The sequence below is a fragment of the Haemaphysalis longicornis genome, unplaced genomic scaffold (genome assembly GCF_048455015.1).
Source record: "Haemaphysalis longicornis isolate Haplotype H1 unplaced genomic scaffold, Haemaphysalis longicornis Haplotype H1 scaffold_8, whole genome shotgun sequence".
In the NCBI taxonomy this organism is placed as follows: Eukaryota; Metazoa; Arthropoda; class Arachnida; order Ixodida; family Ixodidae; genus Haemaphysalis; species Haemaphysalis longicornis.
The window spans coordinates 46,420,481-46,443,673 of record NW_027526445.1 but is presented as its reverse complement, the minus strand read 5'-3'; the positions used below and the strand labels follow the sequence as shown (position 1 = coordinate 46,443,673).

The 23,193-nt window shown below is 45.9% G+C and overlaps 1 protein-coding gene across 3 annotated transcripts in view; it reads left to right on the top strand.

Annotated features, from left to right (window-relative positions):
- LOC144150127 (papilin-like) overlaps positions 1 to 21,441 on the top strand; it is a 247,241-nt gene extending 225,800 nt beyond the window's left edge. For all 3 annotated transcript variants that reach the window (XM_077681954.1, XM_077681955.1, XM_077681953.1), the window contains 7 exons: positions 809 to 899; positions 2,759 to 2,923; positions 7,967 to 8,035; positions 8,840 to 9,172; positions 11,729 to 12,118; positions 16,569 to 16,838; positions 18,291 to 21,441. In XM_077681954.1, the coding sequence (XP_077538080.1) occupies positions 809 to 899; positions 2,759 to 2,923; positions 7,967 to 8,035; positions 8,840 to 9,172; positions 11,729 to 12,118; positions 16,569 to 16,838; positions 18,291 to 18,634 (1,662 nt within the window). In that variant the 3' untranslated portion in view covers positions 18,635 to 21,441. The remainder of the gene's footprint in view (positions 1 to 808; positions 900 to 2,758; positions 2,924 to 7,966; positions 8,036 to 8,839; positions 9,173 to 11,728; positions 12,119 to 16,568; positions 16,839 to 18,290) is intronic.
- The last annotated feature ends 1,752 nt before the right edge of the window (positions 21,442 to 23,193 follow it).

Genomic DNA, 23,193 nt, shown 5'->3' with positions numbered 1-23,193 from the left:
AAATGTACTTGCAAGCTCTCTCATGGGGTACAGTCTATATCTACAATAAAATTATGAGAAAGAAATCGTTTACTCCCCACCACACAAACAGCAAAACTCTAATTTTAGTAATGCGTCAGTAACAAGTTTGAAGAAAAGAGACAAGGCGGATGGGGAATTAAATCACTGTTTGCCTCGGCAGATGGGCTGTGTGCTCAGGCAAAATGACTCTGTCGTTTTTGGTTTTTGCGCTGACCACTCGACTAGTTTTTCTTTCTTGTCATTTTTGTTTTCTGCCTCCCCCCTTCCATTATTTCTTTTTTTTCTACGGTGTATGGTCCCCTGTCCTTTTCCGGAACCCTCCTTCAATTAAGCTGTTTCTTTTTCTCGGCGTGTGCTCCCATCTTTTGTGCAATCTTGTGTACCCCACGATGATTTCCTGAACCTCAGTCATCCTACGAAACATTAGAATCTAGAGCTTTCGTCTTAAAACTAGTCACTGCAGTTCAGATTGTGGCAGCATGTCACATGTGTTGCTTTTCAGGAAGATTTGGGTGCTGCGTCGCACCAGCAGTTGAGAACATATGTGCAGGTAGCATGAAGGACCAGTGTACAGAAACGCAGCGATTGGCCTTGGCTGCTTTGCGACAGAAGTTCTGGGAGAACGTAGCCTTCACTAATATACGTCGCCATTCCTGATTTTTTCCATCTTGTTGTAGTTGCCCAACTTTCTACAAAGAGGCAAATTGTGGCAAGTGGAATGACTTACAGAAATGTCGTGCTAGTTAACAAACATGTGCTAACCTCAGCTGCCTTGTTTACCGTGCAGACCTTCTCGTGCCGAGAAGAAGAGCTGTGCAGAATCGAAGCGTACCGGAGTGCAGACGGCCGGCCCAACTACCGGCCCATCTGTCGACTTGGTGAGCATTCTTTCGAGATTTTGCCTCTCCTTCAGTAGCAAGTGGATATGTAAGGCCTAGCTGTTAAGAAAGCCGTTCTTTAACTTTAGGTATGCCTACGGCAGATGAAGTATCTGTTTCCAAAGCGAATATGTCTTATTGTTTTGTTTGCTTCTCTTTAACGATCAGTTCTCTGTTTATAAATGAACAAGTCGAGGGGGAATTTGTACTTGTTCACCGAACCGCCTCTGTCTTTTTTTTTTAAGGCAATGCTTTCTATGCCTCTCTGATGGCGTTCGACGTTGCGTCAAAATGCACTGCATGAAAGCCAACTTTACACAGTGGGTTTCACAAAACGATGATGATGATGATGCTGACAAGCGAAGGCACGTCAAGCGCCTCAAAAAAGAAACGCTTCCTGTGATCCGAATTGAACGTGAGCCCCCGGCATTATGAAACTGGCGTCTATCCGGTTGCACCATTCCCACACGGTCGAGGCAGCTTTGCATTTTAACTTTCTTTCTCATAACAAGGAGGATTTGTGGGCTTGTGCGAACAGTAATATTTTAGTTTGAAGCGAATTCGAAGCGAATAGTCCTTTGGGTCGAATACTGTCAAAGTGAACTCGAATAGTTGTGTGGTGTTCGAAGAACCATACTGAGTAGTTTAAAGTTGCTCTATGCCAAAATTTTTTATTGCTAAGATTACAACATACAAAGGCATCACCCACGAATCCTGTGATAACATAGCTTAACCAGTAAAAACATTTTCTGTGTATAGACAAGTTGGAGAAGAAGCTGCTCCCTTCTACACAGATAACAACCTACAACACATACATGCATAAAAAATCTCGGAAAATCATTTGGTAACATATTTCAAGTAAAAAAATAATGGCATAAAGACTAGCAGCTCCGCATGCAGTGAAGAAGGCACTCCCTTCTACTAGTTACAAGTGCGATCAACACCTGCTTACTGCTCGCGTGCCACACGATAACCAAACACATCGTTTCGTTACTGTTTTATTGTTTTAAACAAAGAGACGGAAGCCTTGATTACATTGACAAACGTGCACGCGTAAGATAGTTATGACAATGCTCTGAATGTGGCTTATCTTGTCTTGGCTCCACATGTAGTCGAGATGTAAGCCTGATGTCAATGGTACTGCAGCTTGCCTAACGAAACCTAAACTTCTCATAGTACTTGAAAGCTGTTTTAATATTCGTTCACCCCGAATACTTCGAAATTTCGAAAATTTTAAGTTCGGTTCTAAGTGGATTCGAATACTGTAATATTCGTTCGAATATTTAAAGTGCTCGAATATTTGCACAAGCCTAGGGCTTTGAGTTTTACTTTCAGTAGAATATGACATAATGGGCAGGGTAACAGAAGTTGCAAGGGGCCTTATTGTCCCTTTAAGAAGCATTTAAATTAGCCTTCTGCTTGCAGCCAAGTCTTATTATAATGGGGTGGTATTGTCGCATGTGAAGTTCATTAAAGCACCAATAATTCAGTTTGGCCAAGATTTAAAAAAAAAGGCACAAATTTTGTTAAATCAAGGTTCAGTATACCGAGGTTCAGCTGTGATTTATTCGTTTTATTTAAAATTTGTGGAGGCCAGCAAATTGTATGGCGCAAGAGTACCCATCTTGTCTTTATTGTTTTCTGGTCTGCCAATAACCGTTGCCGATGACTTTGTCTATGTATGAATACAATAAAAATAGAAAGATTTACTGTGTATATTTACACCTTAAAAAACGAAAAAAAGGCAGTTATGGACAAAAGAGGCATGCCGTACCCTTCCTTTTGTGGCTTTCATTTCATTCCTCTTTGGAATGCGCAAATACCAGTGAATTGACACGTGGTTTCTTGTCGTTGGCCAGTGAGCAAGCCCGGACACTGTCCCGTAGCGGAAGTCGAAGCCCAGCCGGCGGCCGTGGTGCGAGCCGACTGCCGCGACGTCTGCCGCGTGGATGCTGACTGCCCCGACGTTCGCAAGTGCTGCTACAACGGCTGCGCCCACGTTTGTGTCTCGGCCGTGGTTACTGGTGGGTCTGATTGTTTTCTCCGTTGTTCCAATGTGTGTGCGTTCTTTAAAGTGCAGAGTACTTTAGGAGCTCGCCCTGTCGTAGCTTGCTCGCTGGACCCAAGTAGAGCCACACGGCGTACTCCCGTAGTGGCGTCCCGTTGTAGCAGCGTCCCCCAGAGGCTTTGAAAACCAAGCGGTTTATATAGTCATAACCGTTTGAAACTCATGAACTGCTAGCGCTTGTCATACGTCTACCCATTGTTTAGCGCAAAGAAAACTATGGGTACATTTGAGGCGAAATATTCGTAATTAACTGTCAGGGTCCGCCTTCATTTAGTTAGGAACGCTCGTGGGGTTGGTTTTTACGATAGCAAGCGAAAAGAAGTGCCAGTGCAACGCCGGCACGTGCGGGAGGAAAAGCAAGCACAAAAAGAACAGAACTCCAGCTAGCGCTGTTTTAGGCAGGGGGCGCGAGAGCACTGCGGAGGAGGGAAATTTGAATTGCATTGGACAAACGTCCGTTCCTTTCATCAAGAGAAGAGTGAGACAGGGCGGCGAAGAGCGTGATGGGCGGTAGCAGTGAGCGGGTAACTGCGCTACAGCCCATTATGGCGAATCACTGGTCTGCACTTCCGACAGCTTTCGCATTGAGTGGAACAGCTGTAATATTTTTCCCTGCATCATCAATGCAGGAACGGCCGCAGTGAAGATATGTTTTATTTGTCACTGTTCATTATCAAGAGTCACTCTGCCTAGCCACTGAATGAAAGTGGGTTGGCTTGTTTTAGGGAAAATTAAAACACACCGGTCTCTTGCAAGAGGGAAGCCATTATGGAACACTTTTTATACCATAGCCGCGGGTTCAAACAAGAGTTCGTGTGTGCTTCAGTTGGGGATACTACCTGCATATGCATAGTTATACACTGAAGCAGCAGGTAGCCGCATAGGGCGACTGGCTGACGCTTGATGCAACGTTTAATGAAATAAATAATTTTGGCTACTGGCAACAACAATTTTTGCCAATCAATTTAATTTTCGTGGATAATGACCTCAGTTGGTGCGTACTGAAATTCACAGAATCTCAGCGGGGTCATACCCCAAAATTTTCTTTCCCCTTTGTTGCAAGGCTGTGGTGCAGGGTGCACCAATTTTCATTTCTTGTTTTTTCGTATGAAAGAAACAAAAAAAACTATCATCCACTTCATCCCATCCAACTTAATGCAGGGCAGAGCTTGAAGTCAGCATTTTCGCAATGCTAACTTGTGTCGAAGGGGAACCCCCTACAGAAAGAAACTGAAGACAAGAGAGGAAAAAATTAGGGATGGGCGAATATTCGGTATTGTCGAATATTCGATCGAATAGCTCTCTATTCGTTATTCGCTTCGATCGGAATGCAGGTATTCGATATTTTCGAATTATTCGATGCTCCCGAATAGGCAGCTAAAAGCCAAGCTTTTCGGTCAAGCTTTCCGAGAGTTAACCCAGGCTTGGCTCAAGACCCGCCGACACGGACATTTCTATTATCAGTGCCGGCACTGCCGAATTGCTGCCTTGCCTAGAGGTTCGACGAAGCTCTCGGCCGCCAGCACACTTTAGGTTAAAAAAAAAAGGCGGCACTGAAACGACACCGCTCCGAACATAGCGGCACCAAGCCAGCAGACTTGTACAGGCCGCCATTTTGAATAGGCATGCCGCCATTTTGAATAGGCTCGCACAGCGCGGCAGTACGCCGCACTAAGCGAGCCTATTCAAAATGGCGGCCAGCCACTTGCTACAGTGTACTAGTTCTAGTATTTCTAGTGTACTAGTTCTAGTATTTCTAGTGTACTAGTTCTAGTACACTGTACACTTGCGCTTTGCTTGGCTACGGCCGAGGATACTAGTGGCTACAATACTTCTTTTTTTAGCGGAGCTTCTAGGCGGCGCTTAACTCTGCGAGTTTCTAGGCGGCGCTTAAAGTTGTGAATGAGCAGCCGGCGGAAACTGCTAGTAGGCTAGAGCATGTGGCGCAACAGGCATTTCTTCATGAAAACTTGTGAATACAGCAAAGGAAAGCTGTGTGTAAGATTTTGCAATTAATGTTCAACATAGTTTTACACAATGCGGTGCCTACGTGAGTTCTAATTATTAGAAAAAATTGTGTACATTAGTCAGGTCACAAGTTGCTCATTTGTCTTTGTGATTTGCAATGTGTACTACTATTCGAACTATTCGATTCGAAATTATTCGACCAAATCACTATTCGCTTCGAATTCGCTTCGAACCTCAAAATCTATATTCGCCCATCCCTAGAAAAAATGAAAATAAAATAAAAAATAGAGCTTCATTTTTTTGTAACTCAAGTAAAAGGGTTACCGTATTCACCCGATTCTAACGCGCACTTTTTTTCGCAAAAAATAGGCCGAAAAACCGCATGCGCGTTAGAATCGGATACAAAACCGAAACTGCCGAAATAGCGGAAATTTCGTCCCACCCGTCGCCATCGCCATCTCAAGATGGCGCCAAAGCTTTTAGCAACGATTTTTCGGATGCAGCAAGCCTAGGCGCCTAGGGTTTTCTATCGGCGTTCACACAAATCGTCAAATCGTTTCACTTGCGCGCTTGATAAGAGCAATGTCAGCAGCAGCTCCCACGTGTTCAAAACGAGCGGTCGGCTGAAGCGTGTGCCTCTGGAGAAGCTCTCGGGGTGGGCGTGCGAGGCGTGGGCCACGATCCCATCGACCATGGTTGAACGTTCGTTCAGAAGTGTGGCATCGCGAACGCGCTTCAAGGCACCAAGGCCGAGATGTTGTGGTCAGCGGAGAGCGACAAGGAGCGAGAGGAGTGAGATTACTTCGGGAAATAAATCGCCCGTTTCTCTCGCATTCGTTTGTCTTGTTCACAAAGTCCTGTGCGCGTTACAGTCGGAGGTGCAAGTTTTTTCGTTTTGTTTTTTTTTTGCCAGGAAAACCGGGTGCGCGTTAGAATCGGGTAAATACGGTAGTTACGACAATGTCTGCAATGGAAAAGTAAAGCTGAGAGAAAAGAAATATAACTTTCTGTTCTCCGACGAAGTAGAGGGGAAGGCTTGCAAAGCTGGTGAATGTTAGAATGTTTTATGAGTAATAGAGAGCTTGCTTTTCTGTAACTCAACTAAAGCATTTTAGAGCTTATGCAACTGACAGAAAGGTAAAGCTGAGTGGATAGTAATGAAACTTTCTTTGCTCTGACTGAGTAGCATGAATTGCTTGCAGAGTAGATCATAATAATGTCGAAATATTTTACAGTTAAACCTCGATGTAACGAACTTCAATGTAACGAAACCCTCGATGTAACGAACCACGGAATTTTTTGTAACTTCAAGTGTATGCACACCATGTATTTTCACCCTCTGTGTAACGAAGTCCCATTTGCCGGAATTTCAATGTAACGAAGTTTCATGGAGAACGAGGCACGATATTTAAGTTGTAGAAGTAGATTTTGGGAGACGCAAGCGCCGAAATGGGGTCCCAATAAAACGCGAACGGCGACACGGGTCGCCCAATGCCGCGGATGCAGCCAGCCACGGAGTCTTTGATTAAGTCCCTTGCCTACAAACTGCGTGGCGTGCATACACGGCTGGCGCACTGTTTCTGTCGGAGCTTAATCGTCTACTGCTTAATCGGCATCAGCGTGAACCGCACGCAGCGTTTTCTCCCTGCAAAAACGCAAAACGCGCTCCGCAAGCCACAGGCGCGCTGACGCCGCCGCGGAGACCACCCGCGCGATGCGGGTAGCTCCTGCGATCGCTTCTAACCTCTCGCTGAAACGCAACTCGAGGGGCATATGAGAGGGGCGTGCGAGAAAAAAAGCGGATAACGTGGGCGAAATTTTCATTGTAAAACGTGACACGCGCCGCTTACGAAAGCGCCCATCAAATATCCTCCGCGGTGGTAAGCCTACTCGCCGCTGGCGTTGCCGCCGCCGCCGCCGCAAGCCGCCGCTTTGCACTTCGTTCAAGTTCGCTCATGCTTGTTGGGTTTCGTCGTCCCAGCAAGCGTTTGTGAATCTTTATGAGCCTTGCACGCGCGTTTTTTTTTTCACACCGGCGTCCGCGATTGCGTGCCGGCGGCGGGAAGTGACTCGCGCTGCGCGCAGCGGTGGGAGGAGCCTGAGCAGTTTCGCCATGGTTTCGCCAATGGGGAGGCGCGCACCCTACGGCGGGAGCTTCGAAGCGCTCGGGGATGCTGGCTGGCTAGACGATAAGGCCGCCGCGAAGGATATTTGATGGGCGCTCTCGTAAGCGGCGTGTATGGCGTTTTACAGTGAAAATTTCGCCCACGTTATCCGCTTTTTTTTCTCGCATACCCCTCTCGTTTGCCCCTCGAGTTGCGTTTCAGCGAGCGGTTAGAATCGGTCGCTGGAGCTACCCGCATCGCGCGGGTGGTCTCCGCGGCTGCGTCAGCGCGCCTGTGGCTTGCGGGGCGCGTTTTTGCGGGAAGAAAACGCTCCATGCGGATCACGCTGATGCCCGCGTAGACGATTAAGCACCGATAGAAACAGAAACAGTGCGCCGGCCGTGTATGCGCGCCACGTTTTCTTTTTAAGGAAACGCTTCACGGGATGAACACTTCATTATAACCGCGAATTTCAATGTAGCGAAATTTCAATGTAACGAAGTAAATTACGAATTTTACCGACTTCGTTACATCGAGGTTTAACTGTATAGGTAATGGCATAAACATCAGTACAGTCTGAAGGCACCCACAGAAACTATCACAGTACACCTGTACTATCGAAGCACGCCTATACTTTATTTACAGCAAAGCTGAATAATTAATTAAGGTGGTAATTAATAAAGGTTAAGAAAGGTTCATAAGAAAGGTTCATCGTGCTCATAAATTGAGTTTGGTTACAAAATTAGTTCCTGATGAACTCTCTTACTTTCTTTCCTGCTGTAGTTTGCCAGGTGTTTTTATATCCACAGATTGCTATTTATTTGACACTCCAGACGTGGGAAGTTATTTTAATCAGAGGTTCACTTTGCTGCCTTGGTGCTCATTGCAAACAAAGCTTTTCATGTTGTGGCAACTCTTTTTCGCAGAAGTCACCGCTGCCCTGATATCGACAGCAACACAGGCACCCATTTTGACTGCTGAGCCAACGACCGAAGGTGAGACCGCGGTCACTGCCTAATCAGTTATCAGACTTCTTTACAAACTTCTTACAAACTGACAAACTGCATTTATAAAGCCACTTTTTTGTAATCTCTGTGACTTGTACCTATCTAATCAACTCATTTTCAAAAACATAAGTGTGTGCCAGTTTACCGTATCACTCAAAAAAATTCCTCAGCCCTTCTACTCTGCGGAGAAAGATGAGTAGCAATGATGTGGTGTGTTTTACATCAATCGATGCACCCATGCTCACAACCAAACATGTCTGTAATTAAGCATACTTCATAGTTAATTAGCTGAATGAAACTTGGACGGACTAGAGTTTTATAGTAGCAGACAAACATAAGGCTGTCTGTTTGCCTCCCATAGAAGCCACGCATGTATTGACAGTACACGGGAATTCCACAATAATTACAACGTCATTGCGAACTATGTAATTGTGAAAACTCTACGAAACGTGGCACCATGTTAGAGTCATCTTAGAGGCCAATTTCAGTGGGGTCTTTATATTTTCAGTATATCTACATTAGATTGAGAGACAGAGAGCATTCGTGTGAAACGGTAGATGAAAACTTTTTCACGCCAACGCATCGCATAGATAGATGGACATTAATTACCACCTTAATTAATTATTCAGCTTTGCTGTAAATAAAGTATAGGCGTGCTTCGATAGTACAGGTGTACTGTGATAGTTTTTGTGTGTTTATAAAGGTCACCTGCCATCAACAGTCCTGTGTTTTCACCAATTCCTTCAAAAGGGGAACTAATGCCGAACTTTCTCCTTCGCGCACCTGCGGCAGCACTCACCACCCCGCACCACCAGCCCTCTCAGCCCCCCGGCCACCACCGCAATGGTGGTGGTCACTCGGAGGCGGTCCAGGCCAAGCCCGAGGTGACGGCCAACGCGGGCTCGGACGTGACGCTGCCCTGCCTGGACCGGCCGTTCCCCATCGTGCACGTGTCGTGGACCTTCCGGGACGAGTCGGTCGAGAGCAACGAGGGCCGCTTCAAAATCCTCGTCGACCACTCGCTCCACATCTCGCAGCTGTCGGGCGATGATGCGGGCCCCTACCGCTGCACGGCCGGCGACGGCCACCGCACGGTCTCCCACGTCACCAACCTCGTCGTCTACGGTGAGTTCTGTCACTTAATTGTAAGGTGCCAGTGCCTAACCTGGGCTGGTTGCTTCTGCATCATATGGTGACAAAACAGTGCCAAACAAGGGCCGGCATTCTGTGTCTGCGTGTTCTTTCCCTTCGTTGGTCCTTGTTTAGTGCGGTTTCTTTTAATGGTGGAAACTGTTCAATATGTGCAGGGTGACCCGAATTTTCTTTTGTTGCAAGCTTGCACACCACCAATAATAACAGTGTTGCATTAAACTTTTCGAATTTCGGTTGAAGAAATAAATACTGCGCGAAAGACGAGGACGGAGACAAGACAGAGATGGCTCATCCCGTCTTCTTTTTATGTTCATTCTCGTCTCGTGCAGTACTTAGTTCTGTAATGAGCCAACTGGCCAGCAACCAAGTCGTATTTCGCCAAATTTCGTTCGGGACGAAATCGTATCCAGAAACTGGTCTCCCTACACGTGCAAGAGAGTGTGGACCACCTAACATTCATTGCTGGCATCAGTCCGACCCCGAAGTCGTCGTTTCTGCGTTGTGGCGACCTCTGCAGCCTGCACACACACAATCCGTGGGTTCACACATCCCCTCTCCTTGAATGCGCCCCCTTTGACATCCCAATAAGCCTGTCACTTCGGAGCTCTTTATCTTCGCTTACAGTTCTATTCGGAGCATGGTGTGATGTGGATCGGCAGGTGTGGAGCGGCAGTGCTGTCACAACTGTGCTTGAACGCTGTCTCTGTGGAAACCACCGTGCCCTCTGTTTGACTTTTGCACCGCTGCTAACAATAAGTGCATGTTTGGGCATCGTGGCTGCGCACAAACGTGTAAATGCATGCGCCGTGGCAGTTACCTACTGGTACGGGAAAGGCCTAGCATGAAGTGTTTGTGCTACTTTGTAGATTAGGGCTGGGCTGGTTGCAGGCCAAATTATGACCGCGCCGTTCCACCTGATTCAAAATCCTGACAGTATCGTGGAACATATTTCGCACAACGACTGGCCTACCGTTCCAGTTGCAAGCTTCAGCAAAACATCACAAGGAAAAAGTTGTGTGGGACAGCTGGAGTTACTCTGTATAAACAAGACTCCAGTATAATCAGACTCTATTGCTGACATTGCTAAGGATTTAAGGAGTAGGTTGTTACCCGTTAATTTTAGCGTCTATCAATTAATTGTCTATATCCATCACTTGTCAATATCCTTTGCCTTGGTTATAACACGGTATGACAGGGGTATTGCTGAGCATCTTTTAACGGGCAGCATTGCTTATCAAGGCTACGTTTACCAGCCAAGTGGAGTCGACAAGAAATGTGTGCATGTTTAGCTGGATATAAATGTGGATCACAGCAAAAATGCTATTGTAAGCACGCTAGCAGATCAAATACCAGTGGGAATCGAACAGCTTGAGTGATGAAATTTTTCTTTTGCCTTAGAAAGACGCATGACACCAAGCAAAACATAGACCTCGAAAGAATTCAAATGCGTAAAGTATAAGTTAGGTTTAAACATAATGAAAGCTGGCCAACTGTTATTGAATCCAAACAAGCGCTCTACCGCCCTGCTTTATCTTAAGCCTAACTGCGCCCAGCGAGCATGCTCCTTTTCGCCATTGTTGCATGGTTTCACATGGAGCTGTATGCCAAGCTGAGTTACACATACTCACCAATCATGGTCAACCCCAGTCACTTATCACTCCTCGCGAATTTAGTATCGATTAATTATATCTCACTAACACGGCGTAAAATCAAAATTTCTTCAAAATCTTTTGCTCAGTGCCCTCGCTAACTTTCAATGGTTGTTTTTGCACATGCCGCCTTTGGACTGTAACAAAATGCTAAATAATGTCAGCTTGCAACGCTTTGTATAGTCGAACCCAGATATATGTAGTGTACAAGGTTTAATAATTTTGAACTATTTCTCTAATCAGACAACATGAGAATCCCCTTGAGAATGCTCTGCACTCACAGTGCATTCCGCATGTCAATCGTAGATGTTATTTCAATATAGAATGTACTATACTGTAATTATTAAGGACATACTAGTACAAATTAAGAAGACGATATGGACGTGGGCAGGGGCATGTAATGCGAAGGCAAGATAACCGTTGGTCATTAAGGGTAACAGAGTGGATCCCTAGAGAAGGCAAGCGTGGCAGGGGGCGGCAGAATGTCAGATGGGCAGGTGAGGTCAAGAAGTTTGCGGGGACAAATTGGTCACAGTTGGCACAGGACCGGGGTAATTGGAGAATAATGGGAGAGGCCTTTGCCCTGCAGTGGGCATAGATAGGCTGGTGATGATGTTGATGATGATGATGATGATTATGATGATGATGATACCGTACAATATGTCTGGCTCTGGCTTTTCATGCTGGGCAAACCATTTCGTGGGTTACATAACTCCCCTGTCCTTCCGAGTGCATCAAGAACTAACCCCGCATGCATCTTCTCTCTCTCCTCCTGTTTCCCTCGCCTCCTAACCACCCCTCCCCCTACCATTGCATGGACACACAACTCCCTCCACCCCCCTCAAACACCGCATGCGGACGCACGGCCCACCCACCCCAGTGCCGGCCACCATCAGGCCCTCAGACGCCCTGGTGAGCGTGCGAGTGTCGGAGACTGCGCGGCTGGCCTGCATAGCGGTGGGCTTCCCGCGCCCCGTCGTGCAGTGGTACCACGGGCGCAAGCAGCTGCCCCAGCGCAGTGTCCGTTATTCCACCCTGGGCGACTTCACGCTGGCCATCCGCAACGTCACCCTGGAGGACGAGGGCATCTACATGTGCCGCGCGTACAACTACCACGGGGACCCAGCCGTCTGGAAGGTCTCCCTCTCCGTGCTGCCCCTCTCCCCCTCCAGGTCGGAGGGGAGGAGGAGGCGGCGGGGTCACCACAGCTCCCGAGACCGCTCGGAGGGGTCGCGGCGTCGGGGTCGCAAAGTGTACCTGACCGGCAACGGTGCGTAGTGCTGCGCCGTGAGGGCAGGGAAAGGGTGGAGGGTGGGGGGTGAGTTAGGTCAAAAGGGATAGCACCGATACATTAATCCCTTCTCGTTACCTTTTACTCCGTGTGTAACCTTGTAAGTGTCGAGACGTGCAATGTAACAGGCTGCAGTCAGTGCATTCCACTAGAAAGTCGGTGAGAATGGGAAAAGAAAGATGTGCCAGTAGAGATTTCGCATTTGTTAAAATGTGGAGGTGGGCAAAAAAGTGTCATTGGGGTTTTTAGGCAAGCGTTTTTTTTTTTTTTTTTTAGGTAGCTACAGGGCGTCCTCGATCTAGTAGTCCTGCAGTCCTGCATAGCCCATGAGCAGTCTGCAGACTGCCTTTGGACTGGAAGTCCCGTAGGAATACACAAGATAATTAAACGCCAAGTTGCACCCCGGGCAGTCCATGGACGGTCTGGGACTGAAAATCAGAGGCCCACAGTTTTTCAAGACAGACACGCAGTTGCGCCCTCACGAGTTACGCGCAACTATTAAGCACTTAACGATACAGGTGCCAAGCGTAACGCGTCTGAAGTGCTAGAGGTCACTGCAGCCACTTATTAATTTATGTAAGAGAAAGGGATTGCGTCGAAACAGGTGGTGACCCCAGCATCGATTGCTTAAGCTTGCCAAGTGTAAAACTGCGAAATGTAAGTAACAGCTCGACGTGCAGTCTGTCACCTGCGTGCATTTGCACACTACAGCTGAGGCTGCCAGAGACCTATAAAGAGATTTGTTGGGTATTCGTCGAAGTATTTGTACATACATACATACGTGCGCAAGCTTTATCATAACACGTGCATAACATATCTGTGTTTAACTTTATAGCCCAGCTTTTGTGCTGTGTCGAGAGCTCATCGTGGAAGTAGTGGCTGGTGAAATCGAGAGAGAGGAAGAGATGAGGAGAGGCTTCGATCTTCCAACTCCATAATAAACATTCCTATTTCTTGTACAGCTTTGCCTTCTTTGTCGCTGTTAGTACTGTTAAAGCAACTGCGTACGTGTGCATCTTGCACAAATAGGCAGACCCAGTCGTTTTTTTTTTTTTTTTTCTGATGCGAGGAAAGGGGCTGAACACTGGTGTTTAAAAGGATTGGCCACACAATGAGAGCACCCTGATAGGTATTCATGCCTGCATTTTCTGACCAGCTCAACAAATGTCCCTGTTTTCTCGAGAGCTTACACGGTTCATGCTTCTCGAGTGAGCTGGGACAACTTTTGAAGCGTTGTCGTAGAGAATGACTACGGGGCAAGATGGAGCGCTAGCAGTTCGTCGGTCTGTGGAAGCACATTGCAACATGAATGGACTTCAAGGCGCCACCATTGTCCACCGTTTTGGGACTAGCACGTCAACTCAAGTCTGCCGTGGCTGCGTTGGACATGCCCATTGAAGATGCAGCGTACAACAGTAATAAAAGATTTTTCAAAGCCCGGTGCACGCCCCTCTGTGTCAACAAACTAAACTGACGCCCTTATCAAGGTGGGCTAAGCTGCTTGTGCATTCATTCGCTGAACTCGGTGAGCAGTTAGGAATAAAGCTTGGAAATGTCCAGTTCAAAAGTAAGGTTTGAGTAGTTCAAAACCATACGCTCTGCTCTATCCTGCAGGCGTCAATGGACATCAACTTCCTACCATATAGACAAATAGATACCGTATTTACTCGATTGTAATGCAACCACAATTGTAACGTTGAGGGGTGACTTTTCACTGCATCCAGAAAGAAATTTCGGTACATCGGTATTCGGTTGTAACGTGAGGGTCGACTTCAGGTAGTCAAATTTAGGACAAAAAAACTCGTTACAATCGAGTAAATACCGTATTTTAGCACGTATAACCCTCACCGAAAATGCGAAAATTTCAGTGGCAGAGTAGCGGTGCGGATAATACGCAGGGTTTTTCCTTTAGTGCAGCTTCACGGCAATGCTCATTGTGAAATGAAGGTGACCTTGTGTACAACAGTGAGGACTGTGGCTCAAGTGATAGCTCTAGTGAGAGCAGTGACACTGAGGGAATTGTGACTTTCGCCTTGCAGTCAGTGTATTCTACTTGCTAAAGAAACGCTTTTTCTGTCTACATATTTATTTGATGTGTTGCTTGAGCAGTAGCCTTAGTGCAGCCTTTCCTGAATCAGATGTGCGGACAATACGCAAGGATTTTTTTTTCTTTTCCGGTGGGCTGAAAGTGGGGGTGCGGATTATATGTAGGAGTGGGTTATACGCGCGAAAATACGGTATGGTATCCTCTAGGCCCCTGCTCTGAAAGTAACAGTTAGATTAGAATGGCTGACATAAAAGTGTAGTTGTGGTCATTGGTGGTATACGTTATTAACTTTCAGCAAGCAAAAAAAAAAATGGGGAAAGACTATAAAAAACGTGAATATTTTTCCATCTATCAACTGCGACAAAACTAGAAGAGCAGCATCTTTTTTTCTTCTCAGTTTGTTGCTCCAGCGCTGAAAGGGAAGTTAGCCATGCCAAGCAAGTAAAAGCAAGAGAAAGATTAGGAGCTTCAATGACAGAGAGAGTGTGGTCAACAAGTTGTGATCTGATGGAAAGAGATAGGGAGCTGGAATGAGAGGGTGAGAGAAAGGGGGAGAGGGCGGAGAAAGAGAGAGGGAGCTTCGATGTGAACAAAAGAAATCAACCCTGCTTATCTCGGGTTTGCTACTCCACAGTGACAACTGGAGAAAGACATCACATGCGTCAAAGATGTTCAGCAGCTATGAATACCGGAATGAACAAAAATAACAAGAACTGTAAAGTGCATTTTATAAGCATCAGTAACTTGTAACAGTTCGTTGTTACGTCACGGGATGGTAAGTGAAACTCTGTGCGCGTACTTTCCTAATACTACTCGGAATGGATGCATCAGAGAGAGGGAGTCAGCCATTATGTTCACATACCGACGCTTTCAAAGTTGTGCGAGGTTCTGGTGTAGCAGGTGCCTCTTCCCACTGTAAGCTTGGCATAACGAATTCGCCGCGACTCAAAAGGCAAGAGTGTGTATGTGCGTGTGTGGAGCCACCTGACACAAGCGGGCCCTCCAACACACCCTGGGCATCGTTTGGTCACGCATGTTTGAATAAAATGAGTTTCCCTCCACTTTGATGAGCTGCATTTCCTTGAGGCTTCAAATTACAAGTCATACACGTCGAGAATTTCCTTGCGAGAAATCAGTGTTGTTGTGGTTTCACCAGTGTTTCCCTGAGCATGATCCAATGAAGAATTGCACTTGTTATGACTTTCGACTGCACCAGTTGCAGCGTGTTACCGTACTTGATATTGCTTATACACATGCTTAAAGTTGGCCTCGTCTCCTCTTGCTTGCGTGTTACGCTCAAGTGAGTTGCAATCCTTGCACTGTCTATCTGCCTGCCTATGACATTGCAAAGTGCTTAACTCGGCAAGAAATGAGAATGGGGGAGCAATTACAGCACTGCACTGCTCACTCCTGGTGCTGCACTTGTTGCTCGGAGTGAATGCTTCCGTCGGCATGTCACTCCTTCGCCATCACAGTGGGCTTAGGGGTGATCGGTCACGTCTCAAGTATCACTACCAGGCGTACAGTGTGTGCCAACTTTTCTGTTACGTCCTCTTTTACTTGCTTGTCGACTACGGAGCCAGGGGGCTCACATCTAGGCTGGCGCTACATATGTTATTATTTCCTGCGCTGCCTGTTTCTTAATGACGAGTGGCAGTATTTCTCTTCAGCAAGAACGAGGCAGAGCACAGAATCTGACTAGTATAGGGTGTTTTGGTGCTAGGAACATTACTGGGAAACACGTCCACGAATTTCAGGCATCTATCTGTCTATGCGTGTGCGTAACAAGCTGTCTTTTGTGAGCTGCAAATCACAGTTCCGCTCCTCACATTTGCACCTTGTCCGACTCATGACATCTGACCGCATTCCAACTGATAATGATCATGGGATGTACATTCATCGACAAATGAAATGGGAACACGAAAATGTGAACCAGAACGTGACAAAATCAAACAACATGGATAGTGAAGATGAAATAGTGGCATATTTGGAAAGACAAGTTTTGACTGTAATAAAGACGCGCGACAATTTCACTTGCACGGAAGGAAATCCTGGTGTTTGTGTGTTCTGGTTCGTTTTTTCGTGTTCTCGTTTTATTCATCCATGACTGTACGTATATGTACATGTGTTACAGCCTGTTGCCATCATCAGTCATTTTTTTTCAATGCTGACGACAGCATTGAGACACTAGGTTGTCACATTTGTATGTAGGACCCATAGTATGTAGAGGGACAGTCGCAGTGTGAGCTAAAGGCCAGTGCACCAGTCAGCGGTGCGTGACATGCGTCATTTTTGAAGACCAGTGTCACATTTAAGATGCTGAGCCTGACCACTGTGACGAGTGTAAACTGTCTCGCTTGGCCTTTCCGTTCCTATCCACAGAGGTCGTGACGGTGGACGTCGTCATGGCGACCGCCGAGAATGCCGTCGGAGCGCCGCTCCAGCTGGACTGCTACGTGACGGGCGCACCGGAGCCGCGGGTTTCCTGGTTGCATGACGGCGCCAAGGTGGAGACTGACGGCCACCGCGTGCTCATGGAGAACCACACGCTGTTCATCGCGTCCGCGGCTGTGACCGATGGCGGCGAGTACGTGTGCCAGGCGGACAACGGCCACAGCAACGAGTCCGTTGCAATCCACGTCATCATGGATGGTGAGACTCGGTTGCCCCTTTGAGGAAATGAAAGTGTGCTCTCTCTGTCTTTCTCAGTGGCACAACTGGTTCTAACCACTTCAGTCAAGCACATTTTTATTACAAGTGGTTCAAGTGATCTTTTTGAATGAGGTTTACTAACCTGTTATCAAAGCATTAATGTTGTGCGGGCAAACTCGCAGTAATTTTAGTTGATGGGTCCAATGTTCTTCAGCTTTGTGAGGTAGATCAATTAATAAATGATCCCGGCAGTTTGGAGTCTTTACGAAAGCGTCCTAATTATTTCCAATTAAACAGTAGCCATTGTCATCATCATCATCAACTTAATCACCATTGGTGTATTTATGGGTGTGTTCCAATTTGCCTTTACACGGCTTCATTGCTGTTATCAGAACAGGGATTAATGTGGCACGCTGTCCACAAAGATGGCAGCGAAGCCGTCGAAAGGGAAATTAGAACATGTTATACGTCTACTGAAGGATGTAGACCTTTGCCATAAACTTAAACCGCTTCTAAACGGCGGCCCTGTCTGAGTCAATTCTTTGCCCCAAAATTTCTTACCTCTCAATCTGGGTAGCCACTCTGCCACCCTAAAGACCCACCAGTCCTCACTTGGCTCGCAATACAAATACAGCCCAAAGTCCACCCTTCGCCTTAATTTGAGCTATGATGTCTTCCCGCAAGTTTCTTTCCTGGTCCAAGATGCCTCTTCGCTGTCTCCAAGTGTTACTCCTACCATTCTTCTTTCCATAATTTGTTAGGCCGATCAAAGTTTTCTTTCGAGGCGTTCAGCAAGTTTCCACAACTCTGCCCGATGGCCCACTTTCAATCTATTGAATTAGAATAATTTTAAGATGTGCGCTTTCAGTTTAGCGTTTGATTATGGTAGAACCCTGTAAATTTGACGCGAATCAATCTAAAGAACCAGAACTTCCCAGATTGAGGTTGGTTCAGGTATGTGATCATTTTCAAATAGTTGGAAGACCTGCAGCTGCGGGGTAAAAATATCTTTTGTGGTCTGGAAGACCTAGACTCAACGATTGCTGTCTCTAGTGAAAAATTTCACAGCCTTGGGCTGACTCGAAGTTTTTACTGCTTGTTTGCCTTCCCACCTTTTTAGTTGAACGAATGAGCAAATTTATTTCATAAGGATGGCTCTATGGCCAAAGAGGGAAAGGGGCAGCGAAAGGCAGGAAAGATAGTCCACATTTGCACGCTTAGGTCTTTCCCACAAGGAGTGCCTCTTCGGCAAAGGCCCACATCTGGAGTAGGGTGTCTTCCATTGTTTCTTTGGGTAGATCCATTCGTTGAGGCTTTCGACTCGCGACCTTTTTTAATTAACGACTTTTATGCGTCTGCTTTGTCAGAGCCCAAAGTTCACTTCTGCCACCAATTTTAGTGAAGAGCGGTTACACTTCGACCTCAGTTGATAACATGCCGACCGTTTTGCAGATGTCTACGTCCCGGAATCGTGCACCGACAGCCCCAACTTTGCAAACTGCAATCTCATTGTCCGTGCTCGCTACTGCACCAACAAGCACTACTCGCGCTTCTGCTGTCGTTCCTGCATGCTGGCTGGCCAGATCCACGCCAATGGCCACAATGGCTACGCCAATGGCTACGCCAATGGCAACGGGAATGGCTACAGTAACGGCTATGGCAACAGCTTCACCAATGGCAATGTATTTGGAAATGGCTACATCAATGGATACAACAACGGAAATGGATACAGAAATGTCTCCGCTTATGGCTCTACCAATGGGAATGGCCCTAAGAAAACCAACGAGCTCGCATAAGCCAATGTGACATTTCGATTTCATGTTCTACCCAGTGGCCATTGCCTTTGCTTCTTCTCAAGCAGTGGTTGACAGCTTGTTTCTTGAAGCATCGTGCCTTGCGGATGCATTAATCAAAGCACACTCACTCTAATGCATTATGCCGATGTTGTCATGCGGATGGTGCTATTGAAGAACATGCTTGATGACTCGAACAGCATCTCCACACAAATTTCAGGGGATGCGAACAGCCTCGAGGGTAAAAGTAATCGTGTGGTAATGGCGAAACCCAAGCCTAAGTGGGTGTATTGCTAACGGCTTTAAAAGCCAATGTTATTGTTACGACTGTCATTTTTTTACAAGCAATTAACGCTTCTTTGTATTTTTTATAGACTTTATTTCTGCATTATGTATGACGCACTTGCGAGGGAACACAAAACCTTGTAAGAGGCCAACGGTACATGTTGTCTTGTTCACTGCCACAGTGTGATGTATGTAACCCTTTGAGAACACGGTCTTTTTGTATGGGCTGGATTTTTTTTATCAACGCAACAGGGCCTTTTTTTTTTTAGAAGCCTCACGGCTTTCTGTGCAATATCCCACGCCTCATGCGCGATAATTTTGACTCTGCAATTAGTAGCAGTGGTTCGGGTAAGGTGCTGAGGGACCTGTTATAGCAGGGGGACATTAGACAACCGATGCCTCATGTCACAACAGAACAAAAGGAAAGAGTTTTAGGTAGTTTCTTCTCTTTCTACAAGTTCACATGCCACAAGTGTAGTGTGGTTGTTGGGTGCTCTTCTATTTTGTGACGAGAGTTTTGAATTAAGATGGCCGCGTCAACAAAAAATGAAGACTGGACAAACGAAACGAGTAAGTATGCACATAAACGAACTGGAGCCGCTATTTTCAGCAAGGCAGTTGGAATTAAAATCTAAATGTAAAACAAAAAGTTCCAGTTACATAGATGCTGTCATCAGCTTTGGCTGGCAGATATGATATAAATGCAGACTTCCACTACTTTCCTGGGCTGTCTATGTTGCCATCATTTAAAAAAAACGAAGGAAGCAACAGTAGGTAAAATAGCAGATGTTAACGTCAGTGCCTTCTTTTTCATCTTCTCCATGAACTGGAATGCAGATCTTGTCGTCTTATCTACTGTGAAAACCTCCATGTGACATGTACTGTGACAACCTTGTCTACTGTGACAACATTTGCTCGGTTGCTCTAAAATAGCAAATGCAAGAACCGTGTTGTGACTTAATCTCAACTAAAGGCTAACTAGACGGTGCACTTCTGCCTAAAGGAGCCGTTTGTGCCTTGAAGAGCATCATACCGAACAAGTTCCTAGCAAAAACAGTGTATTGTTCTGTGTTGCTGAACTGACCATACTTACGGTGCATGTAATCTACCTGCGTGTTTTCCCGCATGTTTTTACAAATAGTTTGCTGGTAATTTAGATCCTGTGTCCCAGACACAACCAGTGCTTTTACTCGTGCGATAGCGTACTTTTCCCACGGTAAAACGGTAAATGTAGTCAGTGCAGTATTAGGTGTGTCTGCGATTGCGTGCCCCTGAGTGGTTTTCCTTGTGTTTGTTTGTATTGTGTCTATATTTTGTAACAATTCGCTCTTTTTAATTTTCGGTCTTGCTCCGAGTTGCTGGCACACACGTGCTTGAACACTGCCAAACTTTTAATGTTTTGGTTCCCTTCGCTCGAAGCTGTAACGCCCAACACTGCCAATGTGACGTGCTATGTCCCAATGGGGTCTAGTCTGTACCCAGCGCCTCTCCAATGCATTCCACGAGAGACAAGCTTGCAACAGCGTTTTGCCTTTTTCCACTTTGAGCCTTGCTTTTAGAGCCCTTGACGGAGATAGCGTATTTCTGACATACATTTGGATTCGCAATTTCGGGAACAATTTTTTGAAACTTTTTGTTGTGACGTGCCATTGTGCTTATCACTCGTTCATTTCCTTTTTCCTTGTTCTTACCAGTGAAGTTTCTTTTTTTCTTCATTTCACCGTTGCGTGTGCTGCCAGAGTGCGTAAGTGCAATCTTTGAGCAAGGTCGATGTTGTTCCTAATCCCCAAGAAATGCAAAAAAAGTTGCCGAAACGCAAAAAATTTCAGTCTGCCTGTGGTCTGAGACTCGCTTGATCCACCCAGTTAATAGGTGAAACAAGTTTTCAACAAGTATATACAGGCAAGACTGTTTTAAACTACAAAAACGACTGGCCTGTGTCATACATGTTCACTTTATGTAGCACCAAAGGAACCTCTGGCGTGTTTGCAGCAAGATGTCAGTAGATAACCGACAGAAGCAACGTTCTCTTAACTAAGAATACGCGTTGGACTGGTTTTTACGATAACAAAGGAAAAGAAAACGCGTTTGAGAAACAAAAAGAAGGCAAGTCGTGCGTGAGCAGTGCGAGCGTGGAAGAATTGAATTGAATTGAGAAAATCAGCATGGCCTCAACTATGGGAGCGAGAGAGAAGGGAGGCTTTTACGTTGCAGGGGCAGCATTTGCAGCACAGCGAGCAGATACGTGGCCAGTTTTTCCCCTCCGGTTCTCGCTATGTCTGCATGTACAGTTTCGTCTCCTTCCGAATGACTTTCAGGCCAGATGACGTTCTTGTATGTGTCGCATTGTTCCAACAGTATTGTTTTTGCAAACCCTATTTAAATGTACTATGCATGGGCATTGGTGCTTTTGCACACATACATTTTTTCTCACCTTCTTGAGTGTGCGTCCACGAAAATGTGCCTTGGCGTGTACGTGTAAGAGTCTCACCGTCTTGTACATAATTAAAGATCGATTGGCAGTACGCTCAATGTCGCTGCTTCATTTACTCAAAGCTACCTTTTCCAGAATGCTCAAAGGGACCTTTGATTAAGGTAGCTACTGCATTGCGTACTACCCAGCACATAAGTAACTATACTGCAGACACTGATTTAACTAGTTGGTGTGATGGATCTAATAGGGACGTTGTTTGGCTGTGGCGTGTTTATAATGCCCAAGGCACTTGGTCCTGACACATCCTAATGCACTGTTCTCAAGTCCATTGTGCTCTATTTTAACGTAGGGTGAGAAACGAAAATGCCTATGCGCTTATAATCCCTGTGCTCGGAGAAGGGTGTTATCAGAGTTTGTGCAGATAATGTTTTCAACAAAAGTAATAAAAATAGATTAGGAATAGGAGCTGGTGTACCAACACATTTGTGGTCCAACTTTGCGGATGCATATCACCAACCACAAGACAGACTCGGAATTTTTATACAGAGGGCTAACTTTATTTATTACATGGTTGAACATTCTAGTATGCACTAGTGCAGGAATCAGGTAGTAAGTTAATAGGTTTTTCGTTGTTATCATAATGTTGTAATTTTCTGATGCCTTGGAAACTATGCCTGGCAAGAAAGTGGCATTCGTGTTTCTTTCATAGTTTCTTTCCAAACTTTGAATGTCTAGGATCATACAGCGACGCTGTCAACGGGTTCGTGCACACGTGGGAAGGGAAATGAGTGTACATGTACCCTTGTACAGTTTCCAACAAATGATGCAAGAACGTGCACAATCGTGAAATGCAAATTTTAAGGCTTAGGTTAACTGAAGCAAAGTACAGTGACGTGGATTTGATACAGACACGAAGGCAGATGTCTACGTTCTATCTGTACAGGTGAGGCACTTGCTACTAGTTGCCATTCATCGAAAGCAACAACAACGTTTGTGCTTTAACACTATGATTTTGTCTGCACTTAAATTGCCACTGACAGTGGGTGTGCTTATATGTTACAGCTGCAGGCTAAAGTACAGCATGAATTCTTCATAAGTGCCCCATCTCCATAATGCTTCCAGCATGAGAGGGAGAGTTTATTGAAAGAAGAAGAGGTCAGCTTCTTCCTACAGGGGCAAGGGTGTGGGTGACGAAGAGAGAAATTGAATACAGATGGCATATGAGAAATGACAGTGACATTGACTAATGATGTACATGCATGAAACGACACCAGTGAACGCCTCACATGCAACGGGGCGCCGAATCAGATTCTCACAGTTTAGTTTTCAGCACATGATTATCGTCCATATAATAAAAATATATGAAAAATCATTCTACCATCTGCTAAACTTTTTTTGCAACCGAGAGCCAAGAATCCGGAGAGGAGTCGCCAAGGATTATAAGCAGGGCTTTAACGGCTAGGCTTTGCTTCCTGGTGTTAGCCCACTTAGGGACACGAGATGAGCATCGTGGGTCAGGGAGCAAACTGGAGTAAAAGATATCATAGTTTGAATAAAGAAAAAGAAATGGACTTGGAATGGACATCCGTGAGACGAACCGACAACCGGTGTACAATTACGGTAGCAGAGTCGATATCAAAAGATGGGTACAGAAGAAGGGAAAAGCCATGAACCCAATGGACGGATGAAATAGAGAAATTCGGAGGCAAAAAAAATGGACTCGGACCACAGCAGGACAGGAGTGGTTGGAGGTCAATGGGAGAGGCCTTCGTCCTGCAGTGGACCTGAGTAGGCTGTTCATGATTATGTCAGCCCACGTGCACAAAATCTTTTGTTAGGACAG